This window comes from Chinchilla lanigera, unplaced genomic scaffold (genome assembly GCF_000276665.1).
Source record: "Chinchilla lanigera isolate Chin_1 unplaced genomic scaffold, ChiLan1.0 scaffold00025, whole genome shotgun sequence".
Classification (NCBI taxonomy): Eukaryota; Metazoa; Chordata; class Mammalia; order Rodentia; family Chinchillidae; genus Chinchilla; species Chinchilla lanigera.
In genome coordinates this window covers 23,810,820-23,836,072 of record NW_004955426.1, presented here as the reverse complement: position 1 = coordinate 23,836,072, position 25,253 = coordinate 23,810,820, and the positions used below count along the sequence as shown (strand labels likewise).

The 25,253-nt window shown below is 40.1% G+C and overlaps 1 protein-coding gene and 1 pseudogene across 1 annotated transcript in view; both read left to right on the top strand.

The window, feature by feature from the left end:
- The first annotated feature begins 11,955 nt into the window (after positions 1 to 11,955).
- Positions 11,956 to 25,253, top strand: part of C9 (complement component 9) — a 33,326-nt gene continuing 20,028 nt past the window's right edge. The window contains 6 exon segments of the mRNA XM_013514935.1: positions 11,956 to 12,041; positions 12,228 to 12,356; positions 12,595 to 12,751; positions 18,215 to 18,228; positions 24,227 to 24,352; positions 24,507 to 24,673. Of these exon segments, the coding sequence (XP_013370389.1) occupies positions 11,956 to 12,041; positions 12,228 to 12,356; positions 12,595 to 12,751; positions 18,215 to 18,228; positions 24,227 to 24,352; positions 24,507 to 24,673 (679 nt within the window).
- LOC102021993 lies at positions 24,580 to 24,738 on the top strand (annotated as a pseudogene).

Here is a 25,253-nt window from a genome sequence, read left to right as displayed (position 1 = left end):
AGTGGCTTGTCTGTATAATTGAAGGCTCCAGAAGGTTCGCCATCATGCTCTAGGGACTAGAAGTCCTAAATCAAGGCATGGTGAGGGCCATGGTCCCTGGAGCTATGTTAAGGATTCTTCCCAGTTTCTGGTAGTGGCCAGTAATTCATGGCACTTCTTGTCTAAAAGCTACACCATTCCAATATCTGCCTCTGTCACTACATGTCCATCTTTAAATTATTTTTCCTCCTTGTAAGAGCATCAGTCGTGTTGGGTGAGGGCCTACTGTGATTTCTTTTTCTTTCTTTCTTTCTTTCTTCTTTGAAAAAGGATCTCACTCTGCAGTTCAGGCTGGCCTTGAACTCGCTATGTAGCCTGGACTGGTCTTGAACTCACACTGATCCTCCAGCCTCAGCCTCCTGAGTGCAAGTGTTACAGGGGTGCACCACCACATACAGCATAATGATTTCATTTTAATTTGACCACCTGGGCAAAGACCCCATTCCCAAATAAGATCACACTGAGGTACTGGGCCTTCAGCCTTCAGTACATCTTTTTGGGAGAGTACACAATTCAAACCAAAACCATGATGATGATACCGTCTATCTAGTAAGATTTTTTTGAAAACATTAAATTGTGATGTGTGTAAAGTGGATAGAATGTCTGTTCCTGGCACATGGGAATACTCAGTAAATGTCTGGCGTTTTTATACCAGTAATCTTGCTGCACCTTTTACGTTGATACCCTTTAGAGTTACAGTCCTCAGCAGTTACAGTGCTGCTATGCGCCAAGGCCAGAGAGCCACCGCTACCAGTGAACTGTTGGGGGACTACTAATTCTCTAGGATTTTGTTTGCATGTTCTGATTTTGTTTTTCATTTGTTCTCTGAAGAGAACTTTGCCCAGGAGAACGGGTTCTGAGGGAGACATCCTCTGTGACATTTCTCAGGGCAGAATGGAAATGTTAAAAACCACAGCGGGAAGGGAATGAGCATAATTTCTCAACCCCGGATGCCTGGGGTGATTTCCGGCTCCACAGTTTACTATGCCGGCAAACTGCTGAACTTCTCTGAATGTGCTTCTCACCTGTGAAATAGATGGAGTAGGGTGACATGGCCTGAAGAATAACTGAGATACTAAACATGATGCGCTCGGCACAGTGTCCAGCAAATGTTAAGTGCTCCATGCAAGTAGCTGTCTTCATCTTTTCTTCTTAATTTGCACATAAGAAAATATGTACATGGTTCAAAGATTAAAAACAAAAACAAAGTGTACACTGAAAAATTCTGCTTTCTTCACTTGTAACTTTTCACAAGATCTGTGATGTCTTATATAAATTGTTTAGGCTGTTCCCCCCGCACCAGTCTACTTTTTAGCTAATATATATTAGTTTTTGTGCATCTGTTATCTCTTTACATAGATTAAAGTAGTCATGTTATCTCATTTGCTCCTTTTCATTTCAGAAGCTATCATATAATACTTACTGTCATGTATTTTGCTTTTTCTGACATAATATACCCTAGCAGCCTTTCCAAATCAGCTTAAAGGCACTTCCTCGATCTCCTCACGGATGATTAATTTTCTATTGTGTGTATAAACAATTGAGGTAAAGTATCTCTTACTGACAGACATTTTGGTAGCTTCCAGTCTTTTGTGCTAGAAACAATGCTGCAATGGATATCCTTAGTTATATATCATTTTGTAAGTGGGTACATGTACCTGAGGTTATAAATTATATCACTTCTCACTTCCCAGAAGTGATATAACTGGGCCAGAAGGTTACTGCCTTGTGACTATGCCAAAACTGCCCCCATGGTCCTGCTGTGGTTTGTATTGTTTAGCATTTTCACCGGGAGCGTATCTGAGTACTTGTTTTCTCCTGGGTTTGACAACAGGAGCAAGAGGCTGACTAGTTGGTGTCTGTCAGTTACATATATTAAAAATGGTATATTGGCAGTGTTTTAATTCATCTTTCTCCTATTGAGTCAGGTTGCATATTTTTAAAAAGGTTGCATTTAAAGGCTATGTGTATGCGTCTTTTGGTAGTGTCCTTCCGACATGTTAGATCAGGAGTCAGAGGCCTGAAAATGGCGAGGAATGTGGGCTCTGAAGAAAAACTGCTTGAATCCCATCACTGCTGCCGTGTCACCTGGGAAAACTTCTCCCTGTCTCTCTGCTCAGTTCCTCATCTTCAAAGTGTGATAGTAAGCAATATTTTATAGGGCTGAAGTAAGAATTAGGTAGATAAGAAGATGTAGATTTAAGTTTCTGACACAAACTAAGCACTCATAGGTGTTATTAATTATCATTCAATTTATTTTAGTTAAATTTATCTTAACAATCTGGAAAAAAATACTCAAATATACATTCATAGAAAAGATGGACCTAAAAGAAAATGAAGATATCCAAAGTATCTCCTCTCAGCATGGTTGAATTTCCCTGGGTTTTTCATTTCCATATTCAATAGTTAGAAACTATTTATTTATTAACTTCTTTTTTTTTTTTTTTTTTTTTTTTTGTTTTTCTCCGGTACCGGGAACCGAACTCACGACCTTGCGCTTGCCAGGCAAGCGCTTTTTGCCGCTGAGCTAAATCCCCAGCCCCTATTTATTAACTTCTATTGGCCAAAGATGGTTACTTATTTATTTATCAGTCTATTGCAGTACATATTTATCAAGTTTGCCGCATGGGCCACATGTTATAGTGGGAGCTGCTGGATAATATTGAGCACATTCCCGGAGAACTGCCCTTACTGAGCTTCCAGTCTAGAGAGGAACATGAAAGGAAAATGCCGCTGCAGCTCAGTCAAGTTCTGAGTGAAGCCCATGGCGTGAAGGCAGATAGGTGCCTAGGAGCTTTAGGACCCCACCTGGGTACCATCTCAGTGTGCTCTGTCCTAATTTAGATTTTGCCCTCTTTGTCACTTCTTTTTTTGTGAGTCTTCTGAATTTCTTTTTGTATCTGACTATTCCCATCGGCATACAGATAAGTTGTAACATTTCAGCAACAAGAAAATCTTTGGAAAGCATAAATCTTAGTGTTATTCCTGCTCTCTGAGGATTCCCAGCAAGCTCAGAGACAAATCTGAACTCCTCTTCCTGGGCTCCAACATAAAGCTGCACCTGGCCTGCTTCTCTAGGTGTGCCTGCTCTCTACTCACTCAGTTCTAACATCATATTCACTGTCCCTCCAACTTGCTGCCTCATGGCCTTTGCACTTATGATTCCCTTAGCTTGTAATACTTTACTCAGACCCTTACCTAGCTTCCTCTCTAAATTCCTTCAGGTATCTAATCCAATATGACTTCCTTGACCCTTTTTTCTTTTTTTGCTGGGTTAGAAACCATTCCAAAACAGTAGCTTAAAACAATAACTATTATTTTTTTGGTCCTGACTCTGGAGGGTTTCTTCCTAGGATTTCCTACGTAGCCTTAGTCAGATGCTGGCTAGAGCTGAGGTCTTCATTTGTTACCCAAGATGGGAAGATTCAAATAGTGGGGAGCTGAACAAAGCTGAACAGGTGAATCTTTTTCTCCACAAGAATCCCTCTCTCTCTCCCCCCTCCCTCTCTGCCTCTCTTCTCTTGCAATGGATTCAGGGTAAGTGGCTTCATACGTAGTAGTAAAAAGCATCTAGAGCAAATAAGCTTAGATAAGCCAGTAGAGTTTAAATGACCTTTTCTAACTGGCTTTTGCAAACCATTCAACAATCACTTTCTCTGCATTCTATTCATTAAAAGAATCACAAGGCCCAGCCAGCTCCAAGGGCAAAAGTTGCATAGACCCTGCGTTAGGTGGGAGGAGTGTCACAGAATTTGTGGACACATTTCTAAAGCACCATACCATCTCCGGACTATTCTTTATCAATTCTCTATAAAAACTCTCCCTCACATCTCACACTATGATTCTCTCTATGCTATTACCTTGCTGTGTTTTCCTTTAGAACTCATGTGTCTTTATAGGCACAGCATGGTATGTTTTGGGGTATACTTGCTTGCATCTCTCCTCTAGGAGATGATAGCTGTGTTGTAGCGCCAGCCACTAGATGGTCTGTGTTGCAGCCCCAGGAACCAGAACAAGTCCTGAAGCATAGCAGGCCCTCAGTAAAGGTTGTTGAAGGCTGACTCATGGGATCTTGTGAAAAAAAAAAAAAAATCTTAAATAAGACCTGGAGAATCAGAAAAGGTCCTGAGAAGAATTTAGAATTTGGGCACTGGTATTTTATTATTTTTGCATCATCATGAATTATATCAGTTAAGCTGACTGGAAAAGCATGGGTTAAGAATGCACTGCTCGAAAAAAATAAAATGTAGATAGGTAAAAACTTTTACAAGACATTCATATACTACAACCCAAAGATAAACTATGTGATGCTGCCTCTTGTCAAAAAAAAAAAAAAAGAATGCACTGCTAATTAACTTACATTTCTCTACTCAAGGGAGCCACACTGCCTTATTTATTGACAAAAAATATTCCTTTACACAATTAGTGCTTTCCTGCCTGGGCTGACCGTGGTGATCTGGAGCATGAACCGCTGCTGAGGCTTTCTCTGTCTAAAGTTGGAAACTTCTCTTCATGGCAGGAGGGTTGGACCAGGCATATGCTTATGCTTTTCCTTTAATGCATTTCTGGCCCACTGTTAGGCCTCCCGCCACGCTGATGGACATGGCTTTGATCTAGGAAGTGTCTCTCAAGCTGAGGTCAAAGCACTTGCAGAGTGTTCTATTTTACAAGCACATTTCATATAAAAATCCAGAAAGTGTTTTACAAATACTTCTTAGCTCAGCCTAAGAGCTCAGCAGGATGGTAGGCAGGCAGTGTAGCTTCAGCTACAAATGTGTATCTGCTGAGTGAGTTAAGGGGGCTGAGGGAGCGGCACTAGGAGCGGAGAATGCAATACGGAAGGAGCTATAAAAGACCATCAATTTCCTTTCCTTATATTTATGCGACATATTTCATCAACAATATTTGTTTTAGCGACATACACCAATGGGTTATTCCTTCCTAATAATTCCTCAGAGTTCTACCTTGCTTGTTCTTCCGGGTATCCAGACCTGGCACAGTGGCACACTGGAGGCAAAACACAGTGAAGGCTAGCACATTTTCAGTTTATTTTTACCTCATTTGACAGCATTTAATTGTAAGCTGGAGATAGATTCAGGCAAGAATCGGTTGCCCAATTAATACACTTTACCTGGTGCTGTTGTATTAAAGAAAATTGAATTCTTGTTAACTTGTTGTATCTTGAAATGTCTGAAAATTGGGAGGCTATTATCTGAAGAAATTATTGAACAAGCTATGACTGCTAAGCTTATTTCAAAAAGAATTTCTGTTGCGGGAGGGGAGGCAACGCAAGAGAAAGGACAAAACTGAGCTAAACTAGAAGAAAAATGTAAGTTCTAAAGCCACCAGTGGTTTGACTTGGGATAAATAGTAGCATTCTCCATTTTTAGTTTCCCATCTGTAAAACAAAATTAATGAGACTAATCAAATGTATCCCTCAAAAATAGAGTAAAGGCTTCATGAGATACTAAGCTCAGAAAGTTGTCCACCAAAGCTAGCAGACAAATAAAAGCTATTGCTTAATCAAAATATTTATCAGTGCTAGGGGTTGAACTGTGTCTCCACAAAATTGATATGTTGAACTCCTAATCCTCAGTGCCTGCTAATGTAACTATACTTGCAGTTAGGGTCTTTAAAAAGATAATTAATTTAAAGATAGTTCAAGGGGTGAGCCTTAACTCAATGTGACTGCTGTCTTTTTAAGTGGAAGAAGTTTGGGCATAGAAACATACAGAGGGGCTGGGGATTTAGCTCAGTGGCAAAGCGCCTGCCTGGCAAGCGCAAGGTCGTGAGTTCGGTTCCTGCTACCGGAGAAAAAACCAAAACCAAAAAAAAAAAAACATACACAGACAGGCGATGGTGAAAATGCAGGGGAAGATGACCATCCCTAAGCCAAGAGTGAGACCTGAGAAGAGACCAACCCTATGATGCTCTGATCTCAGACATCTGACCTCTAGAAATGTGGAAGAAATACATTTCTGTTGTTTAAACTGCCCAAGCAAAGTAATACTTTGGGCCTATTATCCAGGGGGATGTGAGTACTGCTTTGGACAAAGACGTGGTCAGTAAGGACCTTCCTGTGGGCATAGCATGGATTATCCAGGAAGTGAATTCAAATCAGAGATCAGGAGGCCAGTAAAAGATCTAGGGTGAAGACCTAGTGCTTGGTACTAAGTCTAAAGTATGAGCCAAACTTCTACAGGAAAATAAGTCTTTAAGAAGCATCTTAGTCCCCTTCTCCTTGCTGAGACACAGTATCTGATGCTTATAATTTAGGGAAAGGAGATGTTTTTATGTTGGCTCACATTTCAGTCTGTACTTGGCTTGCTTCAAGGCAAGACCGCATGGCGGAGGTACGTGCTGGAGAGAGCTGCTCACGGTGTGGCCACCAGGAAGCAGACAGAAAGAGTGTGAAGAGTAAAGGCAGGAGCTATGAGCAGAGAGGAAGATACAGTATGTCCTTCTGGCCACAACACCAATAACCTACCTTCTGTAACCAGGCTCTACCCCCAGCATTATATCCCCAATAAACTCATCAGTGGAGTAATCCACTGATGATTATAGACCCTGGTGATCTAATCACTTCCCAAAAGCTCCACCTAGGAGCATGAGGCTCTGTGGGGGGCATCTAGATATAAACATAACAAGAAGCTAGAAAGCAAATAAATGAGTGTGCAAATCCTTTTGGACTTTAACGCAAAGGGTATTAGAAAACTGTCCATGGGCACTGCTAGGGTCACTGGAGCAGGGTCTAGTCACTTAACATGAAAGCAGATGAATAGAACTTCTGCTGGGCTCTAGGATTATCCTGGACTCTAGGTTTACCCACAAAGAACTGAACCTTGCTGCTCAGTATTTGTAGTGGTTTTTACCTTCCAATTGTGATTCTCCACTGCTAATATTCTCTGGACCAGCACTCACTGACACCACCCTGAGCTGCAAGAGAGGATAGCGCTATGACAGCACTGATCTGCAGGGTGTGGTCCCTGGGACCCTGAGGAGATACGAAACAAAGTGTTAACATGTTTCCAGTTCAAGGTAACAGGAGGCTACTGGGAAGATCCACACAGAAGTTAGTAGGAAAGGCTAGTGTGAGTTCAAGAACAACAACAGCAGAGTTCAGTGTCACAGTGAAGCCAATGGTAGCCTCGATTGTGGGTAATTTTGACATCAGGAGCACCCCACACCTATTGGAATTCCACCCTTTCAGATATCGTGGATTTCTACCAAAGATTGCTAAGCAGTACTTTTCAACACTGTATGAACAAGAGAATCACCTCACCTGGCTAGTTTTTAGAAACAGAGATGTCTGCAGCCCATACTTAGAGAGCCTGAATTGATGTGGAATGAGGATCACAATTTTATAATGCATATTTTGTCTTTATTTCTTGTGGTGCTGGAGATTGAACCTGAAGACATGCATGGACTCTAAAACTGAGCTACATCCTCAGCCCAAATTCTTACTTTTAATATCTGAGATGAGAATATAGCACCAGTATTGAGAGCCACTGTTCCAGGGCGTGAGGGTGCATCTGACAGTGCTTCTTCAAGCCCATCTGCTCCAGACAAGGCTTTAATTTTATGGAGATCTTCTAGCAGAGACTTTCTCAGCTGTGTGATTTCCAGCACACACGAATGCCCTAACTTAAGGCAAGCAGATTTTTCTAGGAATTTTGGCAGCCTGTATAATACATTTTTAGCCCATACTTTTAATAGATAAAAGCTATGTAGACTTCCTGATATGCTGGATGTGTCAGGAAGGGTTAGGCTTGCAAAATGGCATCTCCAGGCAGGATGCCTGCCTGGATGACAAATACGTCTTGCACAAAACCATGTGAGTGGTTCACCAGGAGATTAGATTAGAGAAATACATGCTTAGGGCTACCCAAGACCACTTGATCCAGAACTTCCTTCCTGTCCTTTCCCTTAGGGATTCACTTATTCATTCAAAAAACACTTCCTGAAAACCCACTATGGTTCAGGCACTGCAAAGCTGAGCAAGACATAAATTTCCTACTCTCACTGGTATTTTTCACTGGAATGTAAACTCCATTTAGTTTAGATCATCACTTTCATTTTGTTTTGTTGTTTTGAACATCATTCTATCTCCTATGCTTAGCCAGTAATAATCAACTAATAAGCATTTGATAAATTAACAAGTTAACTAATTAACTAAATGAAATGTATCCTTGCAAGGCATTATGATATAAGGAAGAACAAGACGCTACAACAGTATGGGCACAGAAAACCACACCGGGGGGCTCAGGAAGGTTCTCAGGAGAAAAGTGTTGAGTGAAGTAAGTCAAATATAGAGGATTAAGTACATGTATTTCATGATTTCTCTCATAGGAGAAACTCAAAACATAAATTAATTGAAGGGTAAAGTAAGGAGAGATTGTATGAAACAGTGAAGGAGACCTTTCGGAGAAGGGGACGAAGATCTGGGAAAAGGAAGGAAGGATGGTGGGGGAGATAAAGGGATCAAAAATGATCAAGAAATAATATATATGTACCAGCTCCCCCAAATAAGCATAACTACTATGTATCATAAGCACACACCAATAAAAAGGTGTCAAAGAGAAGATCTACACACTAATCAGGGTGTCCTCGGTAAGATCAGTATGGTGAATGAGATAAGCGGGATTAAAGAGCTGAGTTATAGAAAAAGTGGTTCATCTAACAGAGTTAAGCTCAATGTGTCTGAGACTTAGGTAGAAAAAAGTGAGGCTGTGGCATGAGGAAGGGACAGGATATGCAGAACTCTCTGGGTCCTGTGTATGTGTTTCCCGTTGCAATGGGAACAAATGACACAAACTCAGGTATGAAGGGGCTGGGGATTTAGCTCAGCGGCAAAGCGCCTGCCTGGCGAGCGCAAGGTCGTGAGTTCGGCTCCCGGTACGGGACAAAAACCAAAAAAAAAAAAAAAAAAAAAAAACTCAGGTATGAAAGTTAGAAATCATAAATAGGTCTCACTGGGTAAAAATGAAGGTGCCAGCAGGACTGGATCCCTTAACAGAGGATCTAGAATCCACTTCCCTGCTGCCCCAGGCTCTAGAGCTCCCCGCATGCCTTGACTCACTGCCCCCTCTTCCGTCTTCAGCGCCAGCAACAGCAAGCCTTCAATTTCTCCTGCCTCTCCGGCTTTCCTGTCTCTCTAGCTCAGTCTTCTTTTAAAAGCTCATGTGATTAAAATAAGCCCAGCCCTTCATCAGTCTGCCAACTCTTGCCATTTAGGGTAACATGTTCGCAGAGCCCAGGGAGTGGGACACGTACGTCTCTGGGAGTCATTGTTCATGCTGTGTGAGAAACTATCCCTAGAGTGACGGGAAGCTACCGAGAGGTTTTCAGTGAGGGAATGAATGGTAGGATCAAATTTGCATTTCTGAAAAATCCCCCAGGTGCCTTATGCAAACCTAGAAATTATTTTAGTCACCTATGGGAGATGTAATGGTATTGCAGACAAGAGTATTCCCGGGAGAGATAAGGAATGGCAGATTTGAGAACCACTCATAAGACTGTCCACAACAGGTCTGAGTGGTGGATTAGGTGTCAGAGGTAAGGGTGAGAGGATGCAGGCTGACACAAGCAACTCCCAGGACTCTGCATAAATCAAGGAGCAGCTGTAAGCAAAAAAGGAAAAATTAATGAATTGATTTGAGAATCCATTGAGTTCGATAAACCATAAAGACATCCAAGATGCCCCGTTGGGAATGGAATCCAAAAGTTTACAGTTCCGGAGAAATGTCTGAACTCTATGGGTGTCGTTGGGACACACACAGGAAAAAAAGCTCTGGGAAAACACAAAGAAAAAGGGAAAAAGAGAACCTTGTATAGGCAACCAGAGCACTGGGTGGAAAAGAATACAGTTCAGTATAGGGGAAGACTGTGCTTTAAAAGGCAAGGGCAGTCAACTGCTTTAAAGGCTGTGGGAAGTTTAAAAGGTCAGAACTGAAGGAATTAAGTGGACCTCCTAGCTGTCGCCATGCTCCTTAGGCAGGAGAAAGTCTAGCAGGGCAGCAGGGTGAGATGTAACAGGCAGCAAGGAGAGAGACTGGGGCAAGCCTCCTTTCCAAGATACTCGGCCAAAATTTAGAGCAGTACAAGGAGCATGGAGGGCTGAAGGAGATGAGACTTGCTGGGGGCTGAGGCAGAAGCATAAATGTGCTTATTGCAATTTCTTTCAGATGCGCTTGTGAGGGGCAGGAGGGAGATGGGAGCGGATGGAAGAAAATGAGCAGCCCGGGGAGGCTGTTCTGTGGGTTCACTCACTACCTTTTCCCTGTTTAATGTCACAGACGTGCACACATTGTATTATGAATGGCAAGGAGCTGGTTATAAGGAAGAGTTTCGGATGGAGGAAATTTTCAGTTGATTCAAGTCTCAAAGCAGAGTCAAGATCCAAGTTTCTGTGAATGAATCAGCCTGGCCTACTCTAAAACATCTATTCTGGTGCAGGAAGCTTCACTGAAAGATCTGGTGCCAGCTCAGGGCCAGAGAGGCAGGAAGGTTGTAGGATTCCTGTTTGGTAGCTTCTGTATTTGTTATGCTTGTCTCTTCTCCATCATGTGATGGGATAATTACCCGAGGTAGGGTTGTGACTAGAAGAGGAGGAAGGAAAGTTCAAAGCCAGAAAAGTGCTCCCAAGCATTGCTGTAAATGCCAAAGAATAGGATGTTCCATCCCAGAAAGAATGAGTTCTGAAGTGCAGTGTGACGTGGCAAAGCATTCGGTTTGGGATTTAGGACCAGAATCCTGGAGCAGGAAGCCGGATTGATGAGGCACTTGTTGCAGGAATGGCAGGGATGGCTGCCTTACACCTGTAAGGGAGCCAGGCAACTGGAGGCTCTGGGGGAGGGGAGGCATACACAGAAAGTGAACAACTGGGATTGGGGAAGAAAAATAACACACATATGCACACAAGATTGCTAAAATAGTTGCATGATTAATCTCTATTAGTTCATTGAAAGGAGTGGTTTGTGCTTACATCGTCTGATCAGTTTTGTATGCAGCTACTTTGAAGATAACAACATGCAATATAATTTGTTGTTATATTTTAATTGCTAATTTCCTATCATCTTGCTTTGAAATTCTGTATCAATGTTTTTATTGTTTGTTTTCTTCTTTCTCTTTAAAATAAAAAGGTAAAACAAGATTTCCAGCTTCAAGGAGTTCATCGTGTGTTTGAAAATACAATATTAATCAATGTAAAACATCTATGTGGTTACTTGGTGAGTTTTTTTCCTCTTATCCCTTTAGCTTGAAAGTTAGCATGCATTACATGAATTAAACAAAAAGATGCATTGAAAATACAAAACATCATGTGATCAAGTGTCAAAGGGAATGTAGGGGAGAAGGGTAAGTACCATGATTTAGAAGAGAAAAATTACTAAAGATTTTGTTTTGCTTTGTTTTTGTTTTTTTCAGTACCGGCTGGGGATTGAACTCCAAGCCTTTGCAATGGTCTAAACTTTAGGCCTCTTTATTTTTTATTTTGAGACAAGATTTCAGTAAGTCTCTAAACTGTCCAGGCTGGCCTGAAACTTTCAATTCTCCCATGTCAGTCTCACAGAGGGCTCAGTCGTAAGCATGAGCCATTACATACAGCTGAAAAATAAAACTAGTTTGTGAAGACTCCTTGGAAACAGGAATACATGATGGTCACTAAAAAATTGATTAACTTTTACTATCTCATTTATAGCTAAGTGCTAACACAAAGTGAAGGCTCTCTGTTGCCCAGAGACTGCTGAATGAGTACCTGGAGTGAATGGTCACAGTGTGATCCTTGCCTCAAACAAACGCTAAGTGTTTATCTTCTTTCTTCCCCGGAGCTATTGCTCATCTCTCCTGGGAAGAAGCTGTAAGGCGAGAGTCCACCACAACTGAGTTCCAACCCAAAAGAAGAGACAATCATCTAGTATGTGGCTGGCCTTACCAGGTAGCCGAATGCTGCACATTATACTGAATGAGAGTCATCAGAACATATCCGGTGTTCAAGAAAGCATGTAAGCTAGAATGTGAAGTGCCGCTTTCACTAACATCAATGAATGCTGCTGTGGCTTCTCCCTTAAAACCATGGACTCATTTGGTTTTGGGAGCTGCAGTAGGGTGGGTGCCGCTTTTCACCATAAGCCTTTGTTGACATTAGGAAGTCTCACATTTCTGGTTGGTTTTGTGCAGTTTTGCTAAAGGAACACTGAAAGTTTTGGGCAGTTTACTGGGAAACATGACATGGATGCTCTGGGAGACAGACAGCAGTGTGTGCCCACAGAGGCTTCCCTGGAGGCCTAGGATGATTGTGGAATTGACTTTCAGTGCAGCATAGGAAATCCCTGCATGTCAATTGCTCACTGTGGGTTTCTGTGTACACTTATGAGCAAAAAGAAATAAATGTGCTCCTAGATACATTTCCAAGTGTTAAAGCGTCCCCAACAAGGTCATCATTGATATATTCTACACAAAAAATTCAAATGTGTTTGTCTAGGTCCTCAGCTCCAGCCTTAAAGTGCATTTGATAATAAAGTTGGCCTTAGACACAATATCTTTCCTGATTTTCACTACAGGCAGATGCATAAAGAAGCAGCTTCTATGTAATGATGACAACAGCTGCAGGGACTTTTCAGATGAGGATGATGGTGACAGTGATCCCTGGCTCCTCTGCCTCAGTCGAGTGGTACAGGAGTAAGAGCTAGCACGAACAGCAGGCTATGGATCTGTATTTCATGTGAATTTTTTCAGATAAAAATTAGTAGAAATGTCTCCAACTCTCTTACTGTGATAGAGTGGTACGAGGGTTTATACAAAGGACATGGTTCATGCAGAATACTTTGGCTAAGTTTCCTAACCTCAGTGCCCATAAAATGGACTACACTGAGTCCAGTAAGAGATGAAATGGCTCGTGTATGAACATTAGGAGGATCACAGCAACTCTGACATGACACGTGAACATTTGGAACCTAATGGCCAGTGTTAGGTCTGGCAAATTAGAACATTTGAATTCCCAGGAAGGCTCTCTTCCCTGGGAACTTTTCCTGGATTGATAGCTGATTATAAGTTCTCAGGAGGTTCTAGCACTCTGGAGTTGACCCAGGAAGAATGGGCTCAGAGGAAGCAGTTCTGAGGACAGAGTGTGGTGGTGTTGAAGTTCTGACTGTCATGAGAGAGAGCTGATGTGGTACGTATGTCCATTCAAAACACTGTGCTCAGGACAGTTGGCTGTAGGCTCTAAGGAAAGTCTTAGAGTTTAGAACTAAGGGATCTGTGCAATAGTGAAGAGATCTGCGCTCCAGGAATTCGGAAAATGACGTAGAATTGAAGTTTGGTTCTGTTCTGTTCTATATCCTAGGGATATCATTCCATGACCTCCATTCGTTGTCCCGAGCTGGGCAAATTTGTCCCTGACAAAGACACAGTTGTTCTCCTACCCAGGGGTACATGGGCAGAGACATGGCTCTGTTTGACCATGTATAAAGTAATATGTCTTTTTATCTTCATAATTTTGGGGCCTGGTTCATAGTAGTTACTCAATAAATGCATGGTGGGTTGAGAAATAGGTGAATTAGTTGACAAATAACAATGTATGAACATGTGTCTCCTAAAATACTGGCAACTGGGGCCAAGTAGAACTAAAATTAGGTTTCTGGAAAGAAAATCAGAGAGAAAGCTCCAGAACTTGAAGTGCAGATGACAAGAGGAAAGAAGAGAGTAGTGATGGCAAGAGTAAGGCTGACGCAGGAACTAAGACAGAGGTTCTCAGCCAGGGGTGATTTCACCCAGAAAACACTTGGCAATGTCTAGAGACCATCTTAATGAACACAACTTGGAGGGAGCAGGGATGGGGATGCTACTGACATCTTGTGAGTAAAGGCCGGTAACGGTGTGAAGCATCCCACAACACACAGGCAGCCAGCCCCAAAACGTCAATAATTCTGAGGTTGAGAAACCCTACACTAAGATGCTAGGCAGTTCCTAAGACAAGAACTCCATATTAGGTTTGGCTAAAAGTGGAGAAACCTTCTCTTTCCGGGCCAGATAAGCTTCCATTTCTTTAATCAAAATAAGAACAAAATCCCAAGACACAAGAGTCAGGTGCCAGATAAAATATTTCATACATGCTTTATTCAGTTCATACAATCTTGTCTATGCCTGTAATCCCAGCAATCTGGGAGGCTGAGGCAAAAGAATCACTATTTTGAGTCCTGCTTAGGGAACTTAGCAGGCCCTACAGCAAACCAAACCAAACCCAATAATGTAAAGGCTGGAGAAGGCCCTGGGCAAATAAAAGAAATACTATATATATATATATATATATACATATACACACATATATGTTCAACCACCATTCAGTGACTTTGGCTCTCAGCTTAAAGGTGAGAATCTTGAATCAAGCTGGCAGTCCCTCCTAGTACATAGCAATATTTGGTACAGGATTATCTAAAGCCTTACGACCTGATCGCTGCGTGTTCAAGTGAACCCCAGCTCTTTTTGCTGCTTTCCCAGGGAGACCTTGTAAATCCACGGAGAAAGATCAATACTACTTTACTTTGCTTTATTTGGGATCCAAGAAACAATTTTCTCCTTAACGTAAAGAGTCTGAAGCGTGGGATTACATATGTTATTTATTCTCAGTGCAAATTTATAGTTTGACTTATGGGAAAAGAATACAGGGGGAAAAAAGAATACAGAAATCTTGATCCGCTTAGCTGAAAACTAATCATTCATAATTTGTTTGTTTCCTTCGTTCAAGGAAAACACAAACTTGTTATGTAGCATTTGCTAGGGAGTTTCCTAGTGAGGCAGCCCAGCAAGCTGGGGAGCGATTCTAATCAGCACACTCAGGTTTGCTATCAGAGGACCTCACAAGGCTGTTTTCAAGGCTGAGGGTGGGGCCCTAGCTGGGTGAAAGGTCAGCTGCAGAACTGGAACACAAGGCGGGCCCTGATGGAATCAGCCCATCCGCATTATTAATTAAATTCCTTTTTATCACAAGCAAAAATCTACAAGAAATTTAGTCTTCATAAAATCTATTGTTTTACAGAAACTTTCATTTGCATAATACCTTGAACTTTTCAAAATCTCTTTGCACATTCCATCTCTATAGGTTTCCGTCCTGTGAGATTGTTTGAGAAGGTATTGTTTTCATTTTATAAATAAGAAATAAACAAAATAATTGAGGCCCTTTGGCTTTTTGTGAGCAAAACCAAAACCCAAGGTCCTCTGACTCACATAAAGCTACATTTTCCCACCATTTCAAATACTGTCTTTCTCTCCACAGCCTCAACACCACCGACCTGTTCACCATATCTTTATGAAGACTTTAACATCTTCTCTGCAATATGCAAGCAGCCTTTTAATAAAAAGAAGCTGCTAGAAGATTATTACCTGAACATTTGAATGAAGAGTATAAAAGAATAGTATGAATCAATAATTATTATTTAAGAAGAGGTTTCAAGCAACATGCTTCACATATTCACAGTAATCATTAATATTGTTATTGAATATTTATTTGCCATAAAGATGTATTATTCTTATATGGACTGTATGTGAAACCGAGGTGATACAATGCAACACCCTAAGCATAGCAACACTCTTATAAACTGCTTCCACCCACTTCAGTCCGGAAAGACTCAACTAAACAGATCTGCAGTCACAGTCCAAGATTTTACATAGGAAAGTCACAAGAACTTCATGCAATTAATTCATAATTTCTTGTTTTAGGGACTTTCTCATTTTAATTAGTATGCCTGCAGAACATTGTTGTATCACAAATGTTAGAGACCCTTGTCTTGTAGGCAAGCAGATCTGAGAGGCAGAAGTGATTAGGGAAATCCTCCAACCCATCTTGTGTTCATCATTATAATGTAAATTCAAACCAGCTGTAAATAATGTACAATATGCAAGGAATTACTCTTTTGTGATCTAAGCCTAACACCACTTCTGCAAAGGGAGCTTTCCATCAATTCACCTGGTAAATTGGAACTGCCTGTGGTTCTATATGCAGGTGTGAAAACAGGCGTCTGTAAGTGCTGCCAAAGAACACATGTGGTTTTTTTCATTCCCCAGGTGATGACTTTCTATCCTTGAGAAGTTTTCATGTTTCTTGGCAAGAAACAATAGGCTCATTTTGGACTAGACTGGTTGTCTCTGTAGTAGTGGAATGAAGTCAAAAGTTTTTGAAACATTTCTTCCTTAGTTGTGTTTTAGCCTGTGCATCAGCTTCATTGTAAGTTTCCAGGCTGATCCAGCCAACTGGTCAATTTGATCTTCTGTGAAAACATAAACTTTAAACTAGGGTATGCATATCATACAGGGTACACAGAAACTTTCTAAGAGGGATGCAGCTAAGTTTTAAGGAAATAGTTTCCTTAACTGTTAATTATTTAACCAATCTAATAGTAATTCTCCACTTCCATATGTACACTTTTAAATAAGTATATAAGCTTGGTGATTCAGCTGTATTCAAAGGATCCAGCTCATTCTTTCTTGCCATTTTTATTACACTTATGTCCTACTTTCCAAAAGTGGAATTCACTTCTCACTCAGCTCATACTTTACTACGGGATGGGAAAAACCAAATTCCTAACCTTGGTACTTAGTTGGATTCTAATGCTTTGGAAATTAAGTAGTCTCTAATTTTTAATTATAATTTTTTAAAGATGTTCTAAGCAATTATCACATAACTGATTATAAAAAATCTTTTTAAAGTAGTAAATTGCCTTTTTTATTTTAAAGAGAAAAGAACAAAGACAAAATAACAAAAACAAAGACAAAAACAAAACAAAACATCACAAAAACCATAAAAACGATACAGAATTTCAAAACAAGATGATAGGAAATCAACAGTAGTTGTTGTATTACTTATTGTTATCTTCAAATTAGTTGCTCCGATTACCAGATATAGGGATGCAAGATTTATCAATCAATTAAACATTAACTGTTCCTTGCAATAAACCAATAGAAATTAGTATACAATTATCTTAGCTATCTTGTGTGTGTGTGTGTGTATATATATATTTTTTTCTTCCTTGTTTGTTTCTTTTGTCTCCCTCATCCAAGTTGTTCTTTCCTATTGAGCAGTTTCTTTCCCTTTCACAATATCTATTGTACATTTCAGTTTCATTTACTCTTTTAGATTCTCACACTAGGGAGACAATACTGTGCTTACACATATGGGTCTGATTAATTTCACTTATGAGTATGGTCTCTAGTTGCATCCATTTGCTTATAAAAGCCTTGAGTTTATCTTTTTTTATAGCTGAGTAATAGTCCATTGTATAAAAATATCACGTTTTTCTTATCCATTCTTAAGTTGATGGACATTTGGGTTGTTTCCAAGGTTTAGCTATAACAAATTGTTGCTGCCCTCATCCTGGGTGCACATATATCACTGTGGTATGATGTTTTTAATTCTTCTGGGAAAATACCCAGAAGGGGAATTACTGGGTTAAATGGGGATCTCCAATCCTAAAAATAATCTTTAATAAAAGACTAGAACATATGCGATATTTTGTATATAACTCTGAAGAATATTAAAGAGTTGAGTGACATTTCTATTACAAACTTCCTTCACTCCTTATCTATTCAGTCATATGAGTAAAATTCATTAGCATTTAAATATATGAAAATAGTAGGAATAAATTAATGCTGAACTTGCATTAGCATTAATATTCATGAAGATAGGAATTAATCTATTAATTTGAGGGGCTGGGAATTTAGCTCAGCGGCAAAAGTGCCTCCCTGGCAAGCGCAAGGTAGTGAGTTCGGTTCCAGGTACCGGAGAAAAACAAAACAAAACAAAACAAAACAAAAAGTAATCTATTAATTTGAAAATTAACATTCACTTCACTGAAATAGTTTTTGAATACATTTTTACTTGTGTTTAGCAATTGTGTTAGTCAGCTTTGCATCACTATTACAAAATATCTGACATAAATCAATTTTAAGGAGGAAACATTTATTTTAACTGACTGTCTCTGAGGTTCCAGTCTTTGGTGCTGTGTTATTTTGGGCCTGAGACAAAGCAGAGGCTCATGGTGGCATCATGTGAAAGAGGAGGCTGCTTCCCCTAATGGCATCCAGGAAGCAGAGAGGGGGGGGAGTGTGTGTGTGTGTGTGTGTGTGTGTGTGAGAGAGAGAGAGAGAGACAGAGAGACAGAGACAGAGACAGAGAGAGAGAGAGAATATTCTTCAAGGGTGTTTTGGTTACTTTTCTCTCACTGTTGAGACAAAATTTCTGACACCCAGAATTAAGGATGGAAGAGTTTATTTAGCTCACAGTTTGTGGAGGTTTCAGTCCATACTCAGCTGGCTCCAAGGCAGAGTGGCCCATGGCAGAGGGCAACAGTTTATGGCTGTAGAAAACAGCAAAAGCAGCAAGACCAAAAGGGGAAGGAGCAGCAAGAGCAAACCTCTTTCCCTCCCTTTTATTATATTCAGGCTACCCACTCCAGAGCAAGAGTAGCACTCACACCCATAATCCCAGCATTGGAACATGAATCATTCACAAATTCTAGGTATTTTTTTTTTCATGGTACCAGGAATCAAACTCAGGACCTTGTGCTTGGCAGGCAGGTGCTTATGCCACTAAGCTATATCCCCGTCCCTCATTCACAAATTCTAGAAGCCAAACCCATGACTGCATGAAGCTTTGGGAGGACATATAGACACAAACCATAACATTCTGCCCCTGTCTCCACAAGGATTCATGCACATCCCTTTATGCAAAAGGTATTTTAGTCCATCTCTAAGTTACCAAAGTCCAAACAGTTTCAGCATTGATGAAAAGTCCAGGTCCCAAATCTCCTCTGAGACCTAAGGCAAACTCTTATCTGTGAGCTCCTGTACACATGGGAAGTTAAACACTTCCAACATTCAATGGCACAAGATAAACATGACCATTTCAAGAGGTACAAATGGGGATACAAAGCATTGGGACCAAAGCAAGTCCAACACCCAGCAGGGTAAACATTTAGTCCTGTAGTTGCATGTGCAATATCCAAGGCAATCTGTGGCAAATTGTGAGCTCCATGTGGTCCACCTCTATGGCACTTACGGTGGTTATAGCTCCTATGGCTTTTCTCTTGGGCCTGTTCTGCTCCCTTCTTGTAGTTTTCCTCCTTCAAGCCATGTGCCTGGCTTCTCCAAACTTCTGGGGTCTCCACTGTACCTTTGGCTTCATCCTCACAGCTTTACATACTGCCTTCTCAGGATCACACTGTCTGTTCTCCCAGGCCTTCTTCTGAAATCTAGGTGGAAGCCTTTTTAATCTCAGAACTCTTGCATTCTGTTTGTGCCTAAAACTAGCACCATGTGGATGGTGTGAAGGTCCGCTGCCAGCTGGAACAGTAACTAGGGTTTCTTCTCTGTTGGGCCTAGGGGTCCAGTGCTTGGATCACTGAGCACTCTGAACCTGATTCTAAGGAACAAATTCTCTATGCTACCACCATTCTGGAACATGGTGCTCTGCAGCTTTCTTCTTGAAGCAAAGTCTTTCACTTTTTCAGTTTTGAGGCTATAAGAGGTGGAGACTTTCTGTTTCTTGAGATGCCCTCAGGCCATCTTTTATGTTCTCCTGTTCCTTCTCAGCAAACAAGATCTCCTCAGCTCTATCTTTTCAGTCCACTGCAAAGGAAATTTTACTGGAGCTTTCTTTCTGGCCAAATTCACAACATTTTAAATCATCCTGCTGGACTCTTTGCTCTTGATTCTTAACATAAGTCTGGCTAAAAGCCCCCAACAATAGCCATGCCACTGTCCCAATATTAGACTGCCTTGAAATTTCTTCTGCCAAATTAATTAGTCCACCGCCCTTAATCTTAGTCTCAGGCAAAATCTCTGGACACAAGCAAAATACAGACAAATGTTCTGCCAAGCCATAACACACATCATCTGTCGTCCAACAACCAATGAAGTTCTTCCCGGCAGAAACCTCCTGACCCTGTTCTTTACTGCAGGACTTCCATCGGCCTTCTGGTCTTTGTGCTGTGACCAGAATCTCCCATACAAAACAGCCAAAGGTGTTCCAGCTCTAATCTCCAAACCTTTGCAAACTCTTGCCACAAGCCATTCTCAAAGACTCTTGAACCACGTGGTCAGGTGCAGTCACAGCAATGACCCCACTTCTCTGGTACCAGATTCTGTCTCGGTTACTTTTCTCTCATTGCTGAGACAAAAATATCTGATGCCCAGAATTAAGGAAGGAAAGATTTATTTAGCTCACATTTTGTGGAGGTTTCAGTCCATACTTGGCTGGCTCCAAGGCAGAGTGGCCCATGGCAGAGGGTAACAGTTCATGGCTGTGGAAAACAGCAAAAGCAGCAAGAACAAAAGGGGACATCTAGACATAAACCATGACAAAAGGCATACCTCCAGTGACAGGTTTCCTTTGATTCAGCCCTACCTCCTAATAACCTATTCAACTGTGAAATTGTAGGTGGATTAATCCCTTGATGAGGTCAGCAGTTTCTTGATCCAATCGTTTCTCAGCACCCCACCTCTGAACATTGCTGCACTGGAGATGAACCCTGCAATAAATGACTCTTTGGTCACCATTGCAGAGTCTAACCATAACAGTACTGGCTTAAAAATGTCAACATACTTATCTATACTAATAATAATGAAGGAAGTTTTTTAAAAAAATACTTAGACTTTATGGTCAAAGTTATTTATGATTTTAATTTGAATTATTATCTTTTTGGTACAGATAAGTGTGTCAAGGTGACCAACATGTACCAATTCCCCATGATGAATGTAATCATTATGTATTGCAAACATGTATTAATAAAATATTTTTTAAATGTTCAAGCAGAAACTATATTATACAATGTTAAAATTTTATGCAGGAAATTGAATAGAAATATGGATTTAAGGATAAAAGAGAGACATAGAGTTTATAAGAAATCTCTGAAACTTCTGTTCAATTTTGCTATAAAACTAAAACTTTCTAAAAAATCAAATCTATTTTTAAAAAATACTACAAAATTTTCAACTGTTATATCAATGTTACAATAATTTGACATTCACCATAACTATAGCATTTATATGTATTGGGTTTGCTTCTTAAAGTAAAAAAAAAAACCAAAACACTATATGTTAGAGTATAAATACTGATAATACACTGGAAAATTATATCTTCTGCAAATATTTAAACTTAAGATGAAAAAATTAGATGTAATGCTAAAAATGTGCAGGAAAGTATAGTTTATTAAAATTACTTTGCAAGGTACACAAGCAAAAAAATCTAAAAACACTATCCCAAAGCATGTCTTTCCATCCAGGCATTTGCTCACACCATTCCTTCCATCTTTCTAGCCCATGCTAGTTTACCCACCCTTCAAAGCTCAAATCCAGTCCTACTTCTTTTTTATGGCCTTCTCATGGTGATTGCTTCCTTTCAGAAGACTTTGCTGGGCGTGGTGGCACACACCTATAATCCCAGCACTTGGGAGGCTGAGGAAGGAGGATGGTTGCAAGTTCAAGGCCAGCCTGAACTGCACAGTGAGACCCTGTCTCAAGTAGACAAAAAAAAAAAAGAATCAGAAGACTTGACTTACACAGCACTCACATGGATTATTCATTTGCCACAACTACATGCTTCCTTGGATTATTTTTGAAACTGGTGATTCTCTGTCTGACGCCTTAACTTCATGTAATTTTCATGGCAGCAGATATTGGATATTAATGGTTTTAACATCACCTCCTGTTTATTGTAAACATTATGCAATACATAGATGTAGTGATCACCGAAGAATTAATCATCATTAGAAACAAAGGTTAATTTCATTAATTATTGACAGTAAAGAGCTACAATGTCTTTAATGCAAATAATCAGGAGGACAAAGTTCACTATGCTGTAAGGATGTAGTTGTCTTTTAAGAAGCAAATGCATGATTTCTTCCCAGTGTCATATGTCTTTAAGGTGAAGGAATTTCATCAAAGCTTCAGTGAGATAAAACAATCAAGTGCTCACAAGACTGGCCTTGACCACAGCTCTGCCTCCAGCTGTAATGGCTGGGGTAGCTTTTCTTCTCACTGGGGTTTTGGAAGAAGCTGGACACTACAGCAGCCAGGCAGAAGCAGCAGCTACCCATCAGAAGCCTTTTTAAGGCAATACCACAAATACAGAAAGGGTAAAGAAGCCTCTTCATGCCCAGGCTCTGAACTGGGCTACTGTTAGTTTTAGGTACAAGATGTTGGCTAAGGCTGAGTCTAAAGTCACATGACTGAGCACAAAGCCAGTAAGAGGAAGCACAGTGTGATCATAACAGTGCCACGAGGGACAAAATATGAAAGAAAGTAACTAGGTATCTATTTTTCTTGTCTCTTCCTCAAGTTAATTATTCTAATGTTTTGCCCTATATTAGAACTTTAGGGCCATAGCATTGGCTGCTGAATGTTTAATAGGAAAGGCAATAAGCAACGTATTGTCTCACTAGTATAAGAACCTGAAAGAATGAATAAAAATTAGGAGGTATGACAGACACTGTGAAATGAAAAGAAAATGCTCAAAAGTAAAAAGCAACTGGGAGTGGGAAAAGAGAAAAGAAAGAAGGGGAAATTGTGTATGTATGTATGTATACACAGGATAGCTAACATAGTTGTACTACTGACTTCTATCACTTTACTGAAAGGAACAGTTAGTGGTTAATTATTTGATCAGTCTTGCATGTCTCTATTTGTTTTCCTGAAAAACCACTTTGAAGATATCAGTATGTAACACAACAACCATTGTTAATTTCCTACCACTTTGTCTGTAACTCTGTATTGCTTGTATTGTTTTTATACTCTTTTGTAAATGGATGCCTGTTTGTTAATATGTTTTCCTTCTTTTATTTTTAAAGTAAATTAAAACAACAACAACAGAAGGACAGGCAATGAGAGGGGGTTAATTTTATCTGCACATCTGCCTTGAGAAAGATATTAAAATATAATTCCCTTAAATTGACTTCCATTAAAGTTGAATCGCAATGTTTATCTCCTTTGTAGATTCAAAGTTTATTTAAAATATATGATTTATCTAAAGATTTTTTTAACAAATCAAATGGCAAAAAGAGTCTCTTCTAGTTATTTTTCTTACATTAACAATGGTTTATGGTAAGCCATCCACACTGTTTGACAAATTGTTCTTGAAATCAATATTCACATCTATAATCCAGCTCTCTGGAGTTAGGAACGTGGTCTAGAGCAGTGGACAAATTTCTGCTTTTGTGCCAAGCTAAGCTATTAGTGTGAGAATTCAACTTTTATTTTGACTCAGGTCCATTTATTCCAGATATAGTTTAGCCAGCAATGACTGTGATCCTCCAATTAACAATGGAAGAACCTCACACAGAGCACACTACTTCTCGTGCATGCATTGTTTTTAAGCCTACATATCAAGCCTAATTTTTTTTTTTTTTTGGTTTTTTTTTTCCAGTACAGGGAATTGAACTCATGACCTCATGCTTCCCAGGCAGGCACTGTGCAGCTGAGCTAAATCCCCAGACCCTCAAGCCTAATTTTTAAAAGCTAAACAAGATCTTATTTATGAATTAAAGCATGTCAAATAAAAATATTTTTCTGAGAGAAAAAATAAAACTTCTAAGAATGTCTTACAGGAATATTGAAAGTATTGTGCTCATCTTGGAAAGTATGACAGGAATAGTACAAGCCTGGGTGAACGAGACTCTTTACAAGCAACAAGACAGCTGGAGGAAAGACTTAAGCTAAAAGAGCATGGGACTGGGGGTGGGTGTTCAGTGTTGATTCATAGATGAAAAATTACCTGCATATGTTTTACTGGCCCCCTGAGATATGCTGTTCTGAAATAATTTAAATAGCTGGTATTACAGCATTGGCTCTTGGTTCACTAAGCGAGGCTTGGTAAGAGTTCCAAAAGTGGAGTTAAGACTCCAGGAGCCAGATAGTCCCATGTGACGTACTTACTACATTTCTTTCTTTGTGCTCTATGCAGTACCCTAGTTGCTGAGCAGTTTATAAGGTTCTCCAAGGTATGTTTTCTGCCAGAGACACTGAACCAAGCGGAACAGTCTCTTGCTTCTGCTCCTAATTATGCTGTGCACACGTTGGGTGATGGTGACACTAGCCGAAACATCCCACTATCCTTTCCCCTATCACAGAGGACTGCCTTGCATTACCCATAGTACTTTCCCATCCTATGCTTTTCTGTATATGCTAAGGATCACCAACTTAGGGATGATCCCTTAAACACACCATTTGACAATGAATTCTACAATGGACTCCATGCCTGGATTTGGGATGGAAACACTTTCACATTCTACCAAAAGCCCTAGAACATGGCTTCCTGGGTCTATGACAAGTCTTGTCTGGAGAAAACAGTGTTCAGATTTTGGTTGAAACTCCATTTTATTGTTATTTTTTTTTCTCTTAAAAAAAAAGAAAGTTGCTTCAATAAATTTAATACTAGATTTGGTGAAAAATTCAATAAAATAAGAATTTAATGTGAACCTAAGAGTCACTTCAAGAAGAGAAGCTTTTTCTGCTTCAGTCCGCATTGAGTGCATGCTCTTGCCTCCGAGCCTAACCATGTCATCTCACAAGACTTTCAGAATCAAACGATGCCTGGCCAAGAAGCAAAAGCGGAATCGTCCCATTCCTCAATGGATTCTGATGAAGACTGGTAATAAAATGAGGTATTTTATTACCAAGAGAAGACACTGGAGGAGGACCAAGCTGGGAGTGTAAGGAGTTGCACATGAAGTGCAGCACATTTATCCTCTCGGAGGTCATAAGATGATACCCTTTTTGCCATAGTCAAGACAATATCACCATATCAAGCTTAAAAAATACCATTGGTCGGACAGTGGAATATACTTAATCAGGAATCTTAATTCTTTTTCTGTGATCAGCACTAACAGATCAATAATAAATATTTGAAACTTTAAAAAAAAAAAGAGAGAAGATGTGGTTCAGATTTCTTTAGAAATGCATAGGTGAAGGAGCTCCAGTGGTGCAATCTGTTAGTGCATGGAACTTGTACAGAAGCGCATAGTTGTCTATAGTCAAAATTCACCTACTATTCTTTCACCTAGTGATGGAGATTTGGCAAATACCCATCTGATACCCTTCTGTTCAGTTTCAGTAGAAAGTTTTTCTCACTCTCTACTCCAGATCCTACTCCAAGTACCTTGCTAAGCAACCTCCTAAGCCTTCGTTCATCCTCTCCTTCTCTTTCCTTCTACTCTGCCCTTAATATAGCA